The sequence below is a fragment of the Eleutherodactylus coqui genome, chromosome 1, assembly GCF_035609145.1.
Source record: "Eleutherodactylus coqui strain aEleCoq1 chromosome 1, aEleCoq1.hap1, whole genome shotgun sequence".
Classification (NCBI taxonomy): Eukaryota; Metazoa; Chordata; class Amphibia; order Anura; family Eleutherodactylidae; genus Eleutherodactylus; species Eleutherodactylus coqui.
In genome coordinates, this window is record NC_089837.1 from 355,924,551 (window position 1) to 355,941,517 (window position 16,967).

General features: G+C 40.7%; 1 protein-coding gene across 1 annotated transcript in view; it reads left to right on the forward strand.

Moving 5' to 3' along the window:
• The window catches only part of CDC16 (cell division cycle 16), a 30,555-nt gene that overhangs the window by 3,037 nt on the left and 10,551 nt on the right, over window positions 1-16,967 (forward strand). The window contains exons 2-10 of the mRNA XM_066577284.1: window positions 815-869; window positions 2,055-2,152; window positions 4,569-4,607; window positions 6,846-6,986; window positions 7,139-7,298; window positions 8,211-8,302; window positions 10,384-10,517; window positions 15,048-15,127; window positions 15,662-15,711. Of these exons, the coding sequence (XP_066433381.1) occupies window positions 815-869; window positions 2,055-2,152; window positions 4,569-4,607; window positions 6,846-6,986; window positions 7,139-7,298; window positions 8,211-8,302; window positions 10,384-10,517; window positions 15,048-15,127; window positions 15,662-15,711 (849 nt within the window). The remainder of the gene's footprint in view (window positions 1-814; window positions 870-2,054; window positions 2,153-4,568; window positions 4,608-6,845; window positions 6,987-7,138; window positions 7,299-8,210; window positions 8,303-10,383; window positions 10,518-15,047; window positions 15,128-15,661; window positions 15,712-16,967) is intronic.

The following is a 16,967-nucleotide window of genomic DNA, read 5'->3' on the forward strand; positions in this document are numbered from 1 at the left end:
TGGAAGTCCCCTAAAGGGACAAAAAAAAATAAAAATTTTTTAAAAAATTTAAAAAAAAAAAAGTAAAAAAATTATTAAAAAAATTAAAAAAACACTTGTCTCCCTTTTACTTTGTAAAAAATCAAAAATACAATCACACATGTGGTATCCATGTGCGTCGTAATGACCCAGAGAAGGAAGTTAATACATTATTTAACCCCTTAATGACATGGCCCCTTTTTTCTTTTTTCCCCATTTCTTTTTTTCCTCCCCCCTGTTTAAAAAATCACAACTTGTCCCGCAAAAAACAAGCCCTCATACGGCCATGTCATGGGAAAATGAAAAAGTTATGGCTCTTGAGACGCAACTGCAAAACTAGTTGAAATTCAATGATTAGACCATTTTAAAAAACCTGCCCTGGTGGGCACGACAGGGTGGTAGGAAACCTGCCACTCAAGGGGTTAAAGGGGTCATTTTGTACTGGTGATTGGTGAGCGCCCAAGACTACATATTATGGATAGGCTATCAGTGTACAGTATATTCTCAGAAACCCCCTTTAATAATTATGTTATAGTCAAGGGTCGGTGATTCAGGGATTATTCTGATTGCCAGATTGGAGTCAGAAAAGATTTTGTGGGGAAAATTGGCTTCTGCCTCATTGGTTTTTTTTTTGCCTTCCTCTGGATCAACATTGGGGGTAATGGGCTGAACTGTATGGGCAGATGTCTTTTTTCGGCCTCACATACTATGTTATTATCAATAACCATGTGTCTTGGCACATAATGCGGTTCCCTATATATTTTGTAAACATGTTGAATCACCTTGTGTCTTGCAGCAACAGTACCAGAGTGCCTTGTTCTGGGCGGATAAGGTTGCTTCGCTCTCGCATGGTAAGGATGCTTGTTATTGCCCGTATGAATAGTATTGCGCTAGTTATGTTGCTATTTGTTACATAGTACAGTTTCCACTCATGAACAATTACACTGCGCCAATTCTTTTTCCTGGTATATTCTGACACTATATGGTTACTAATCCCCCTCTTGTAAAGCACACGCTCCCGGTATCTTGCAATGAACCTGTATACTTTAAATCAGACAGGAGGAACATATTTTTCAACATGCTTGTATGTGTGGTTCTAGGGGATATCTAGTGAGGCTACATTAACACAAGCACGAATCTCGCATTAGCTTTGCGCGAGACACACAAAACTCGCACAAATCTGAAGTTAATTCTTTTAAACTGAGTCATACAAAAAGTGCAACTTTTTAAAAAAATTAAAATTTCCCTCACAGCGATTCTGCGAGGTAAAGCAAATTACTGTATTTCCTTTTTTTTTTACGGCCGTTGGAATGCATCGCCCATTGTTTTCAAGGGGGCAGCAAGCATGCGAGTACAATGTGATGTTTCTCATTGAAAACAATAGGAAATTGACACGTGTAAAACAAGCGCTGGAGGATCGGAATTTCATTGAAGTGATGTGAGGTGTTTTTTGCATGAAAAATGCCACGCATCCACGGGTAAAGAACACGTTGACAAGCGCTATATTTGGCTGGGTTTCTCAGCGCGATGTCGCACTAACACGTGTGAATGTAGCCTGCATTTCCAATTTCTACGTCAGCTTACAACCCCTAGCTATATATTATAATAATGGCAGGGAAGTGAAGGTGATACTGTGATATCACGAAGCGTAATTCATTATGAAGCTGCTCTTGTCGCTGATGTCACTTATGTAATGAAGACGAGTAGACAGAATGCAGGCTGCTTTCCATAAACTCCTGGATTCACTGGCTCTCTATTATAACTGTGAACTAAATACTGTGACATGCATTTGCCAAGCTGTGTAACTAAAGCTAAATGCACACCATGTTTTTGCTGTAAGAAAGACTAAGACTGCCTGCACATGGGCAAATTTACATTGCGGAATCTCGGGCGGGCGTCCGACCCCAGGTTCCGCAGCAAATAGTGCTGAGATGGAGCTTTGGACAGATTTGCACAGAGCCTTATGCTGCTAACCTGAATTATTTGTATTCATTTTTGAAAACTGTCTTTAAGAGGCTGTTTTTTTCCATTTGCAGAGGAACCCCAAGATATTTACTGGCTTGCACAATGTCTGTATCTGACTGCACAGTATCACAGAGCTTCACATGCCTTGAGGTCAAGAAAACTGGACAAGGCAAGTTCTATGTATCATCTAGATGGATATCTAAATGTCAGGAAATGTTTTCTTGAAAGGCTGCTTTACAGTTACTGGAAATCCACACTTTGGCCCTGCAGGGGTTCTGGATAGGAATCTCACCAGGGACATCATCTGCATGCAGTATGTTCTCCCCATGTTAGTGTGGGCTTTCTCTGGGTATTCCTTTGTCCTCCCACACTCCAAAAACATACCGATAAATTGGCTTCTTCTAACTGGTTTAATGAGGGCCCTTTTACATGACCACTTTTTTGCAGCACAAGTGAGGTGAACAAGCCTTTGCTCGTTTATTAGCTGATCATGTGCACTCTTGGGCCCTATGTGGACCCATCTAGCATTCTGCTCTTTATGAGTGTAATGATTGGCGCATATACGATTTCTCATGTGCACCAAGGGCACTAAATATACGGCTTGGTCCTGGGCTTTAATCCTCACTGATGGCAGAAGTATGATGCGGGATTAAAGCCTCTGCTCCTACAATCAAGCCGGAGCAGGTCGGGTCCTCAGCTTTCAGACACCGTTTTTAACCGCTTCTGCCTTTTTCATTCCAAGCTACATAGCGCTCAATGAGTGCTTTGTACTTGAAAGTGGAAGTATTACTTCCAGTATGTGACCAGCAGATACCCTGATCAGCTCTGCCAATGACCATTGTCACTACAGGGGATGTTTTACTCTGTAACTGGGGCTCCTATGGATGCTCCAGCTACAATGGGAAAGTGCCTTTTTTTTCTTTTTAGTCTACAACGTAAATGGCCCCCATAAGTTTTATATGACGTCATGGGGGACATAGATGGTAAAAAAAATAATTACAAAAATTAGTAAAAAAATAAATAAATTATGGAATAAAATAAAAATATATACATAAAAAAGAAAATTACCCAAAGCCAACATCAACCAAAACCGTTGCTGTATGCACCCTGTAATCCTATACTATACATATTACTATATATCAAAATGTCCAAAACAAAATGAGGAACCCGTTCCCATACTTTATTTTAGCGTAAATGTACTAATTAAAAAAATAGGGAACTCACTGAGGCAGAGGGGTCTAATGTAATTACAGAAAGCCCTTCACAGAATAGGCAACCCTAAAAATTAACTTTTATTAATCCATGCTAGATGTCAGTTCAGCTAATTGCGAAAAGGATGTGAAAAGAACTGGTATGGAGGCGCAACACTCTAAGCTACTAGAAGATGTAGATCAAAGTCCAATGTGTGATGGTGAAAGCACTTCTTTTTTATTATTTTTCAGAAATTAAAAACCAGCAATGGAATACGCGTTTCGGGGAAGAACCCCTTCGTCAGTTCGGGAAAAAAAAGAACAAAATTCATATACATAATGAAGTCTCACAAATGTGTCAATAAGAACAATAAATATATGATTATTGACACATTTGTGAGACTTCATTATGTATATGAATTTTGTTCTTTTTTTCCCCCTCTCCTCCCCTTTCTTTGTTAATCACTCCTCCATTATCTATTTGTACTTATCACACAGTCCTATCCAGCCGAACTGACGAAGGGGTTCTTCCCCGAAACGCGTATTCCATTGCTGGTTTTTAATTTCTGAAAAATAATAAAAAAGAAGTGCTTTCACCATCACACATTGGACTTTGATCTACATCTTCTAGTAGCTTAGAGTGTTGCGCCTCCATACCAGTTCTTTTCACATCCTTTTCGCTACACTTAAGCCCACACTGGTGGAGCGTCATCTGGTTGGCAGCACCTCCACCATTCAAAATACTCAATCATTGAAAACTCTTTGTACTCCATAAATATTCCACTACCCTCACTGGGTCTTGCTCCACCCTCCTTTTTCATTTCTTTTACTCTCAGTTCAGCTAATTGGTCCTAGCATAGAAATGACCAAAACAGACCAAATGAAATATGTCCTATAGGAACTGATATAACATGTAAGAAGCCGGTCTGCTGCTCTTACATTTTTTTGGGGGTGGGGCGCTTGGAGGGACTGCACCCTAGGTACTTACAGGGATGCTCTCTGAGAATCTAGTAGTCTAGAGAGGTTTTTTTTCTTCAGGTTATGCGGCTGCTTACAACTTATATCAGTCCTTATAGGTCCTTATAACTCAATAAGAAAAGATTTAAAAAAAATAGCCCAATATGTCTCAGAAAAAAAACGCAGCAAGAATAATTTTGGTAGCTAAGGCAAAAACAAAATGGGCAAAATCCCTAAAAAGTGCCTGGTCCTTAAGGTACAAAACAGCCTGGTCCTTAAGGGGTTAATAGTTACATTAAAACAAAGCTAGCCATGTTTGATAAAGTGTTCATTGAACTATTCTGAGAGATCCTAAAGCCTTCCTAGGATTGTATTGTTAGATGTTATTCCTCTGTTCTGTGTGTTACATGTACATGACGCATGCTTTCTCTTCAATAGGCCTATGAGGCATGTCGTTACCTGGCCGCTCGATGTCACGTAAGTAGTATCACACACATAGCTCTTCCCCTGTAGGTAAAACTACAATGGGTTAGATTCGGTAGGGAAAGGAGTATGTAGCAAAATCCATGTGTCTTTAAGGGTTGGATATATGAAATTCATTGGGTCTGACAGAGATTTCTTTTAATCTTGTATTCAATCGTTCAGGAAGTTTCATTATGGAGCTGCAATATAATGTAGGATTTCACATTATACATGGATTTTACAAAGCTTTCTATGGTTGTCACACAATCTAGAATTTTGGAATGCAAACTGACTTTCATTCACTTTACAGTAAAAATTTATGTACTACATCAGTGGGACTAGATAGGAGCCCTATTATGAGAAATTCTAGATTGAGATGGTCATACAAAGATCGTTACTATAGGTGTGCATTATCTACTTGAGTATTTCCCTTCAGTGTGTCTATGGACTGTTGATAAAGGTAAAATCTGACATAAAGAACCTTTCTGGGATTTAACGTTGGTTGCCTATTTTCAGGATAGTGCCGTCATTGTGGGATTGGTGGAGGACTGACACTTGGGATACCCACCGTCAACAGAAAGGAGGCGGCACACTGATTGCTGGAGTGCAGCCTGCACAATGCTGCTCTCGCCCTTGCTGCTGTGTCTGGTACTGCATTGTAGCTGCATCCCAATGACTTGTGCCAGGCAGTATAGGGTCCTGCTGACTGATGGTTGGACCTCACCAATGACATAGTAACGGTCTATCCATTGGATGGGCCGCTGATGGGAAATCTTCTTTAACCCCTTCATGACATGGCCTATTTTGGCGTTGAGGACCAAGCGATTTTTTTTTGGTATTTTTCCATCTCCATTTTTCAAAAGCCATAACTTTTTTATTTTTCCGTGGACGCGGCCGTATAAGGGCTTGTTTTTTGCGTGGCGAACTGTAGTTTTTATCGATGCCAATTTTGGGTACATAGACTATATTGTAAAATTTTTTTTTTTTTTTTAATGATAGCAGAGAGAGAAAACGCATCAATTCTGCCATAGATTTTTTTTTTTTTTTTTTTTTTACACCGTTAATCATGCAGCATAAATGAGACTTTCCATTTTTTCTGCAGACCGGTACGGTTACAACGATACCAAAATTCTAACATTTTTTTTTAGGTTTTCCCACTTTTCTGCAATAAAAACCCTTTTTTTTGGAAATCTTTTTTCTATTCTAAATTGCTGCATTCAAAGTCACGTAACTTTTTTATTTTTTGATGTACAGAGCTCTATGAGGGCTTATTTTTTGCGAGACGAGCTGTAGATTTTATTGGTACCATTTTGGCGTACATACGACTTTTTTGATCACTTTTATTGCGTTTTTAGTGAGGCAAAATGCTAAAAATGAGCATTTTGCCTCAGTTTTTTAGCTTTTTTTTTAGCGTTTTTTTCGGTGCACAGTCAAAAGCATGTGCAACTTATTGTACGCATCGTTACGGACGCGACAATACCAAATATGTGGGGTTTTATTTTTTTTTTACCTTTTTTTTATGCTAATCTGAGAAAAAGCATAAAAAATGTTTTTTTTACTCTTTTTTTTTTTACATTTTTTTTAATTCATTTTTTAAATCTTTCTTTTTTTTACACTGTTTGTGTCCCTCTGAGGGACTTTAATCACTGCCCTGATGATCGCTGTCATAAGGCATGGCAGAGCTACTGCTCTCCCATGCCTTATCGCTCATACAGCGATCTCAGGCATAGGCAATACAGGACGCCAGTGTCTGGCGTCCTGTTGCCATGGTGACAGGCCGGGCTCTCGCGATGACATCGCGAGTTCCGGCCGGAGACACAGAGGGAGCCGCGCTCCCGCTGTGAACTCTTCCCCTGCCGCGATCTACTTAGATCGCAGCAGGGAAGGGGTTAAAAGTGGCAGGCGCATCTCCGATGTCCCCCCGCTGCTGCAGCGAGACGCCGGCTGTGACTGACAGCCGGCTCCCGCTGCGGGATAGCGCTGGATCATATGTGATCCCGCGCTATCTCCAGGACGTACGTTTACGCCCTGTTGCGGGAAGTACCCCGCTCCCAGGACGTAAACTTACGCCCTGCAGCGGGAATGGGTTAAACAACAAATATTCTTATATAACAAATAAGCGATACCATTATTTATTTATATGCAATAAGTAATTTATTGTGCTTTATTGTAAAGCTCTAGGATTAGAATCTTGTTATGTATTATATTAACTGCTTATTTATTAATTTATACTTTTTGTTTTGTTTTATTAAGTATGCTGCAAAAGAGTACCAGCAAGCTTTAGATATTCTGGATATGGAGGAACCGATTAGTAAAAAGCTGTTTGAGAAAAATACAAAGGATGAAAAATTATTAAAAGAAGCTTCTGGAGAATGGCAGATTTCCCAATCCTCAGTAAAGTCTTGTTTTATTTACACAATTCCGTAGTTTTGAATTTATTTTTACGTAAAAATAGAAATTTCTAGACTACACCTTATATTAAGATAGCCTCATGAAAGTGACACACTCATTGGTCATCATGGAATGTCTGAATATTTCTATTACAGATCAAAAGCTCCATTTGCCTTTTACGTGGAAAGATCTACGATGCTCTGGATAACCGAGCCCTGGCAACCTATAGCTACAAAGAGGCCTTGAAGTTTGATGTTTACTGCTTTGAAGCGTTTGACCTATTAACTGCACACCATATGCTGACAGCTCAGGAAGGTTGGCCATCAACATGTCTCGCACGTACCTGTGTGTAGTTATTGTGTATTGCACATTAACACTACAGCAGTTGGATAGGCACATATCACCAAAGTGTCCATCAGGCATGGAAATCGTTACACAGGAATAATGTACGAGTGCTTTTATCTTTAGCATCAATGGAAAGTATAGTAGGTCAACTGTGAGAAATTGCTTCAGCAGGCTACATAATGTCAGTACTGTGTGAACTGGACACAGTAATAAAACGTCCCGTGGATTGTTAACCCAGTTAAAGACCATGTGATGCTCTGTAATATTACATTCTGTGGTTTGGGGCTTTAAATCAGCGCCATTGTAAATATACCAGCTGGTTAAAAGTTCCTGCACAAACAATCACAGAAGGACTTTCAGTTGCCGAATCGCAGCCATACACCCTACAGCAAAGGAGAAAGCTTCTGCCTTCATTACATACTGCTGGCATTCATTGCGCTCTTTGTGGGTTTCCTACATTACAACATAGTGTTTTAAGAAGCAAACGCAGTTTTAAGGAGCAAACCTCTTCAAAAATTATAATTTTGGGTCATTTTAAAATATGCCATATTTTGGATATCTTGACAGATACTAAAAAAATATATAGCCAATAAACAGTCTAGAAACTATTAAAGCATACCTCCAGGAAACTTTCTATATGTGTGAGGCATAGCATTATACATAGAGGGTCAGAGTCCTGCAGTCAAGACCAGTTCTGTTACCACTGAAGTCCTAAATGTCTTCTCAATCACTATATTATCCCACGTATCTCCAGTACTGTTTTCTCAAACTTCACATGTATCCTTTAAGCAGCTCTGTACATTAGATTAAGTAGTCCTTTAAATCCTAATAATAAGGCCAGCCTTTCCAGATCTCAAGTAAGAGTTTTTCTTCTTTACACAGAGAAAGAGCTTCTTGAATCTCTACCTATTAGCAAGAAATGTCCAGAAGATCAGGAACTCCTCCGTTTCCTCTTTGAAAACAAGCTGAAAAAGGTAGGTGTTCACTGATATGAAGTAGAACTAAAATATCTCCTAGTTGCTGTGTAGCATTGACACATGTAGTTTATGTATTTAATTAACATGCACACAAATAACTGTGTGTGGATATGTATGTTCTGTATATGTGTGTCTAAATTCATTCGTTAGCTATTTGTAGTATATGTGATGATGTGCTTTTATACAATAGTCACACTGAATGGCCACTTTATTAGAGGCACCCATCTACCGTGTTTCCCTGAAAATAAAACCCTGTCTTGTATAAATTTTTGCCCCAAAATAGGCACAGGGTCTTATTTTCAGGGGATGTATTATACTTACATAGCAGGCGGTATCCGGGTCTCACCCGCTGCTCTCCGGCGTTCCGGACAGGCTTCTGTGCAGTTGTCAGCGCTGCCAGAACATTGCTTGCTGGTAACTGGGTTTGAAAACCCCGCCTCCAGCAAGAGATTGCTCTGATTGCAAGCGATGTTCTGTCGGCGCTGAAAACTGCACGGAAGCCTGCCGGAACGTTGGGGAGCAGCGGGAGGGACCTAGACGGCATCTGGTAGGTAAGTATTGCTTTTTTCATGTAGTGTAGCTAGGACTTATTTTCAGGGTAGGGCTTTTATTTCAGGAAAATCGGGGTAAGTCTTACGTTCGAGGAAACATGGTAGTACCATGTTGGACCTCCTTTCGCCTTCAGAACCACAGCAGATCATCATGCATCCATCCACAAGTTTCAGGTAACCCTGGGTGTGCCAAGAAAATGTCCCCACACCCTAACTCCAGCAGCCGGAACTGTTGATGTCTGATGGGAAGCGTTCATTAATACATACTGCTTGCACCAAACTCTGACCCTCCCATCAGCACAGTGCAATAGAAATCTGGATTTATCGACCCAGGAAATGTTTTTCCACTGCTCAGTGATCAAAATTTTTTTTTTCTTTTTCTCACTGGAGCTTTGTCTTTCTGTTTCTCTTAGACAGCAATTGCACTTGAACTGGTCATGCCTGTTATACCCATCTATACTAAGAAACAATAAGTTGGTCATTGGGATTAGAATTCGAGCATTAGCGTACTCAATGGTGCTCGTTACTCAAATGAGCAGCAAGCCGTGTTCGACCCCGCCCCAGTTTTTGGCTCCTCCCCGCTGTGACGTGCCTGTTTTGGCCCCTCCCCACTGCGATGCAACGCGCATCATTGGCAAAAATTTTGGCTGGCTGGCGAGATAGAGAGAGAGAACGAACCTAGGGGGAAAAAAAAAAGCTCGGCACCCAGCGTCCCACATACAAGAATGCTCGAGTCTCCCATTGTAGTCAATGGGGTTTGTTACTCGAGTAGAGCTCTCGGATTTTACGAAAAGCTTGACTCGAATAACGCGGACTCGAGCACTTGGGTGCTCGCTCATCTCTAATTGGGATGCATTGGTAGGAGCACCAGTGTTATATTCGGCTACAAGTTGCTTGACTGTGCAGCGCCTGTTCATCAGGCCGATTCTTGACATCCTCCTCTGTCCCCTTTTATTGATGAATTGTTCACATCCAGAGGATCCCATTTCCCTTGATATGTTTTCTCAATCACACCATTTCAGGTATACTCTCCAGACTGCTACACGAGAAAACCCCACAAGACTTGCAGTGAAGTTCTGGCTAGTCTAGAACTGATGACCAAGCGTTGTTGGAAATGGATCAGATTGCTTGACTTTCCCATTCTAATATTGGAGTCACAGTGAAACTGATCCACAGAAACTTGTTCACTAGCTCTTATGCTGCTCTCCTGGACAAGTGTTTAATTAACATACACCAAGGCTCACATTGTGAAAGGGCAGGTGTATTTAATAAAATGGCTATTCAGTGTATATAGGAAAATAAAAGGCTTGGTGTCGTCTCAGCAATAAGAGCTGCATTCAGAGTATTTAGCAGACTGTCACATATAAAGAAAGTAGTGTTTTACTTTGTGTACAGATATTCTGTTTTGTAAGAAAGTGCTCTATGGCAATTTTGTAAAGCAGATTTTTTTAAAATTTTTTTTATAAACCCTTTTTTAATTTTCCTTTTGTAGGCCTATATTAAAAAATAAAACTACCTCTTTTTCAGTACAACAAGCCCAGTGAAACCGTGATACCAGAATCTGTAGATGGTCTTCAAGATAACTTGGATGTAGTAGTTTCATTAGCAGAAAGACATTACTACAATTGTGACTTCAAGATGTGCTATAAACTTACATCTGCGTAAGTAAATCTATAAAGTTGTCATCAAGCACTAATGATGAAGTTTAATATTTAAAAACACCTCATGGAAAAAAACTAACTCCCACCTCTTCTAGTATAATGCTACCAAATTTTAAAAAAATCACATTGATTACTTACCTAGCAATCAATGCCTAGTCCTTGGGAAAACAAGACAAGAAGGGACAGGGGTGAAGCTCCTTTTACCTATAGGGTTAATATTCCTTATAAGAAATGGAGTGAAGTGCTACCTATCCACTAACGCAAACCATATATATGGAGCATTGTGTGTAGACTGGAAGGAGAAAGAAACAATTGTAGACTCTGTCATTAAAAAAATTAATTCTATACCTATCTATTCTTCCCTTGTTACTCTACTTACCAGATCTTCTCCTGTCCCCTGCAGTGCCAGGGGTGTTGGGGGGGGGGGGTGAATCACCTCGAACTGACTGACACTTCTGCTTCTTGTGACGTTACGTACATTTACAGGCAGTCTTCTTCCTGCCCAGCAATGTACGCTATGTCACTAGTTCACAGTCTGGCAGTGAGTGCTGAGCTATTGCAGAGACTGCGCGTGCCCGCTGTCTCTGCAATAGATCAGCATTCCTTCCTAGCCAGTGAATGTTGTGTCACAGGGACATGACCTTCACTGACCTGCAGGAAGAAGAATAATGTGAGGAATGCAAGCATCATAACAAGCCGACCGGCTTGTGGTGAGGTTACCCTGGGGCCAGGAGAAGATCAGTAAGGAGAAGATGCGGTAAGGAGTCTACCTGTGAAAGAATAGATGAGGATAGAATTTTTTTTAATGAGAAAACCCCTTATTTGGTGTAACTCTCACAAAAATATTTCAATGACTATTATACCCAGTTGTAAAAATGGCCATATAAAAGAAAATGAACACCGATTATAAAAGATAATTAATAGAGATGAGCGAGCACCAAAATGCTCGGGTGCTCGTTACTCGAGTCGAACTTTCAGTGATGCTCAAGAGTTCGTTTCGAGTAACAAACCCCATTGAAGTCAATGGGCGACTCGAGCATTTTTGTATATGACTGGTGCTCCGCTAAGGTTTTCATTTGTGAAAATCTTAGCAAATCACCAAAGTCATTAAAAAAAACACAGAAATGGATAGGGCAGGTGAGGAGCAACATGCAGGGCTGCATTTCGGGCTCCGAGGTCTCACTATTAAGCCACAATAGTGGCAAGTGTGAGACCCCCCCCCCCCCCCCCCCCACTGTCAGCATAACGATCGTTCTCCTCTGCCACAGCTGTAACAGCTGTGGCAGAGAAGAACGATGTTAGCCCATTGAATTCAATGGAGCCGGCAATACAGCCGGCTCCATTGAAAGCAATGGGCTGCCGGCGAGCGCGGGATGAATTTTCGGGAAGGGCTTAAAGGGGTTGTCTCGCGAAAGCAAGTGGGGTTAAGCACTTCTGTATGGCCATATTAATGCACTTTGTAATATACATGGTGCATTAAATATGAGCCATACAGAAGTTATTCACTTACCTTCCCTGCGCTGGCGTCCCCGTCTCCATGGCTCCGTCTAACTTCAGCGTCTAATCGCCCAATTAGACGCGCTTGCGCAGAAGGGTCTTCTGCCTTCGGGTCTGTCCGGCAGCAGCGGCGTTCTGGCTCCGCCCCCTTCTACGCATTATCGCGTAGCTCCGCCCCGTCACGTGTGCCGATTCCAGCCTTCTGATTGGCTGGAATCGGCACACGTGACGGGGCGGAGCTACACGATGACGGGTAGAAGGGGCGGAGCCAGAACGCCGCTGCTGCCGGACAGACCCGAAGGCAGAAGACCCTTCTGCGCAAGCGCGTCTAATCGGGCGATTAGACGCTGAAGTTAGATGGAGACGGGGACGCCAGCGCAGGGAAGGTAAGTGAATAACTTCTGTATGGCTCATATTTAATGCACCATGTATATTACAAAGTGCATTAATATGGCCATACAGAAGTGCTTAACCCCACTTGCTTTCGCGAGACAACCCCTTTAAAAATATAAGCCCTTACCTGAAAAAGAAAGATTTTAGTGTAAAAAAGAATAAAAATGCAGGCATTCTCTTCAATGGAGCCGCTGCTGTTGCCGGCGACTCCATTGAAGACAATGGTCCGCTGGCACACCTGAATTCTTTTTCAGGGAAGGGCTTTACATATAAGCCATTCCCTGGAAATGAATTAAAAGTGATTTAAAAAACAAAAAAAATAGATACTCACCTCCCTTCAGTTGCCGGGTCTTCTCCTGCTGTCCCCTGCACTGTGGTGCTGAACTGCTGTCATTCAGCTGAGAGCTGCGCTGAGCCAATCAGAGGCAGCACTCACTCACCCATTCATGAATTCATGAATGGGTGTGAGTGAGATCTGCCTCTGATTGGTCAGGCTGTGACCAATCAGAGGCAGCTCATTCAGCAGGCGGGGATTTTAAATCCCCGGCTGCTGAATACTACAGAGAGCAGTTCAGGAGAACTGCCAGCTGGCCGCAGCTGAACTCCGTCTGCCGGGACCAGGTGAGTGTATATATATTTTTTTTATTTTTACACATTTCTGGATGAATTGCAGGGAAGGGCTTATATATTTAAGCCCTTCCCGAAAATTCATTGTGCGATCGCCGGCAGCCCATTGCTTTCAATGGAGCCGGCTGTATTGCCGGCTCCATTGAATTCAATGGGCTAACATCGTTCTGCCGGGACAAGGTGAGTATATTTTTTTTTTTACTTTTTACACATTTTAGGATGATTTTCAGGTAAGGGCTTATATTTTTAAGCCCTTCCCGAAAATTCATCCCGCGCTCGCCGGCAGCCCATTGCTTTCTATGGAGCCGGCTGTATTGCCGACTCCATTGAATTCAATGGTCAGTGCTCGTTTAATCGAGACGAGCACCGCGTGGTGCTCGTCTCGAGTAACGAGCATCTCGAGCACCCTAATACTCGAACGAGCATCAAGCTCGGACGAGTATGCTCGCTCATCTCTAATAATTAACATAACTGGTAGGGCACAGTATAAATATATATAATCCTTTCAATACAAAAGTCATAACCCTGATGTATGGTTTAAAAAGGACATGCTTTTTACTTTAATAGATCAGTGCCATTACATATCCACGTTAAAACGAAACAGCCTGAGGACGTGTTTCAGCCCTTAAACAGAACCTTGATCACCTGGGTGAAACGTGTCCTCAGGCTGTTTCTTTTTAACGTGGATATGTAATGGCACCGATCTATTAAAGAAAAGCATGTCCTTTTTAAATTACACATCGGCTTCATGACTTTTCTATTGAAAGGATTATACATTGCTTTCGTACTGCCGTCTGGGTCTGAACGGCGAAGCCGAAGCTTTATCCATTGAAGGTGGGAGGACTATTGCTGGAGCTGAGACGTTCGGCACACCTGGGACGGCAAGTAAAAAACTTTCTTTTCACAGTATAAATAGCCTGATATAAAACAGATATTGAAAAATGCTAAAGCAGTGTGATGGTGACAGGGTAAGATGCATACATTTAACCACAAAGTGAAAAATGTGTAATAAGTATTAATAAATTAATAGAATTGATATAAAACCTATATATCCAAAATATCAAAAAATATATAGAACCTTTTAGTGTATGAATTTTTTCTGTATTAAATACCAGACATATATTATATTCCATCAATAGATACATTTAATTATTGGCATTATAAAAACAATAGTATTATAACCACCAGTGAAAAATAGTAGCAATAATAAAAATTGACTAAACTAATTGTTCCATAATAAAACAGATATTTCAGTGGTGAAGCAACATAAAATAAAAGCGTACACTTGAATGTAATATAGCCTTCAGAGGGACAGATACAATGTATCATATGGTAACACAACTAGTATAGCTATGTAGTACTATAGAGCATGCTGAGTCTGATGCCGTGTGTAGCTTGGGAAAGGCTGCCATGTTTCTGGAGATGCCAATGTAACCTATGAATACTTGGGCATCTTTAAAGGGGCTGCATGTTTCATGTGTTGCTTCAGGAGATATTAAGACTGATATGACAGCATGAGGTGTTTGTAGTGTAAGAAGATAAATGTAAAATTGTATTAATATTCTTGCAGCTAAAATGCACCTCTTCTCCTTTATGTTCATCAGCTGAGATGTGAATATTGAATGTAAGTTATAGGACTTACAAAGTGCTTGTTAGAAATCAATTCAACAGGTCTATACTTGACTTAATTGTGTCTATATATTTACTTGGTCTGTTCCTTACAATTATAAAAACCTTACAAATCTCTAAAACATACATAGTGAAGACAGAATGCTGCTTGGGTTGTGAAAGGAGCGCTCTGGGCAATGTCGTGCCCTGTGTTATGGCTAGTGCAGGACCTAATAGGGCAGTGCGTGGGGCAGCGATTCAGAGGGCACTGAAGATACAGTCTATGTCATCCATCCCACCTCAGACCCTGAACAAGCCTTAACACAGTAAATAAAGACTCAACTTACTGACTGCACATGTATAGCATTTTCAGACTGCTGCCTTACTGTTTTCTTTACCTTTCAGTGTAATGGAGAAAGATCCATTCCATGCTAATTGTTTACCTGTGCATATAGGCACTCTGGTGGAGCTCAACAAAGCAAATGGTACGTTTTATCATCCATTTTTTGAAATCTTTGTATTAGGTTTTATAAATAGTACAAAATACAATAAACACAAACACTTCTCAGCATATTGAAGAAAGGCATGCGAAAAGCAGTATCTTTCTTTTATAGTCTTACAAATGTAGTTGCTATGAGATATTAGTAAATTTAAACCAACTAACTTTCTGGGCACCAAATTCGCCTGTTATTGGTATGGAGTTTGTGTTACAGCTTCCAACATGTTATCTTCTCCCTTTTCTTAATCTCCCCAAATGTAGTTTAAGGTACCATGAGGTATGCTTGAATGACTTTATACATTCTACGATTTCTTGTGTGGTGAAACATTCTTCAATGAACGCATGCCATTTCCTAAAAAAAACATAAGCCCGTGACTCCACCCTCTGTCCTAATTCCAGTCTTTCCATACACAAAATGTTTTATCATTTTAAGCATAATTGAGTCACACTCTTGATAAGTGCATGAAGTATTTTCTTAGCTGAAGATCGTATTCTAAACCTTATGGCTTTATCTTTCCAGAACTTTTCTATCTTTCCCACAAACTGGTTGATTTGTATCCTAATAATCCTGTAAGTATTCACATTCCAGTTATTACAAGCTGTTCTATAGCTATGACAATGTTCCTCTTCTCTCGTATACCATTTCTGCAGTGACATATTGTCTACAGCTTTCTTGTATCTAAAATATATGTACGGCAATACATTTGAAAATCAGATTGGTTATGGAACGATAAAATGCCTCAATGATCCCCCCATGTCTGAGCTTTAGGCTGCCACCATAACAGGATCTGCAGGGTTTATAGGCAAACGCTATCCATTTCAGCCCAAACGTAGGCAATGCTTAGATGAAGCCAAGCGAGGCAGTAAAAGCACACATTACGTCTTTTTCTCCTTCTGTCATCCCGATGACCCTAAGTTAGCATAACTTCAGAGAGGAAGAGGTGTCAGCTCAAACAGAGGGTGATTTTATGCTGGACTATGGTCCGAGTTGTCATTCGAAATAGTCACTACAGGGATTTATTAGTGCACAACTGACTGTTATATGTGAATCGTTGTTCATGGTCTGAGAGACCGAGAAATTGCTGTTCATGGTTGAGAGAGAGAGAGAACAAACACTGGGCTGGTCATTGAATGACAAACAATTGCCTGTTTACACCAGATGACAATTAATTAACCAGCAATTTTTAAAAAATTTTTTTTTTAGGTGATCTAAAACGAAGCAGCTAGTCATTAGTGAATTAATTCTCATCGGTCACCTTGTTGGTGGCCATGTTTATACAGTACAACTGTCACTTACATTTGATCTATTGAGTGACTGTTCCGACTATAATTGTTCCATGTAAAACCACCCTAAAGCAGAGTTAGGAATGACCTATATATGTTCGATTTCAGCTTGATCATGTATCTTCTCACATCGCTTTCATCACGGACTGGTGCTTCACACCAGATGTCACCTGCCTGCCTTGTTCCTGGGACGATAGAAGGATGTAACATAATTTGCTGAATTGACCTCTTCTACACTTGAAATGCTTTTTTGAAAATATATAGTGCTTTAATAGAGCCGGCACTCAGTAGCTTGACTAAATAGATTTGAGCATCTAGGTGTCTTCTCTGCTTATGGAAACCTATAGTGTAAATAAATGGTGCCAAGTTCTTCACCAGACATACATGTTACACATTGAAGTAGTTACCATAAGAAAAGGACAATCAGTGGTTCTGTTTCAGGTAAAATCACTGCAATAGTAGCACGGATGAGACTATTATAACTATTAGCATGGATTAAAGAGGTTTTCCCACCATCACTGAAAGAATCCCTCTCCTTTTGT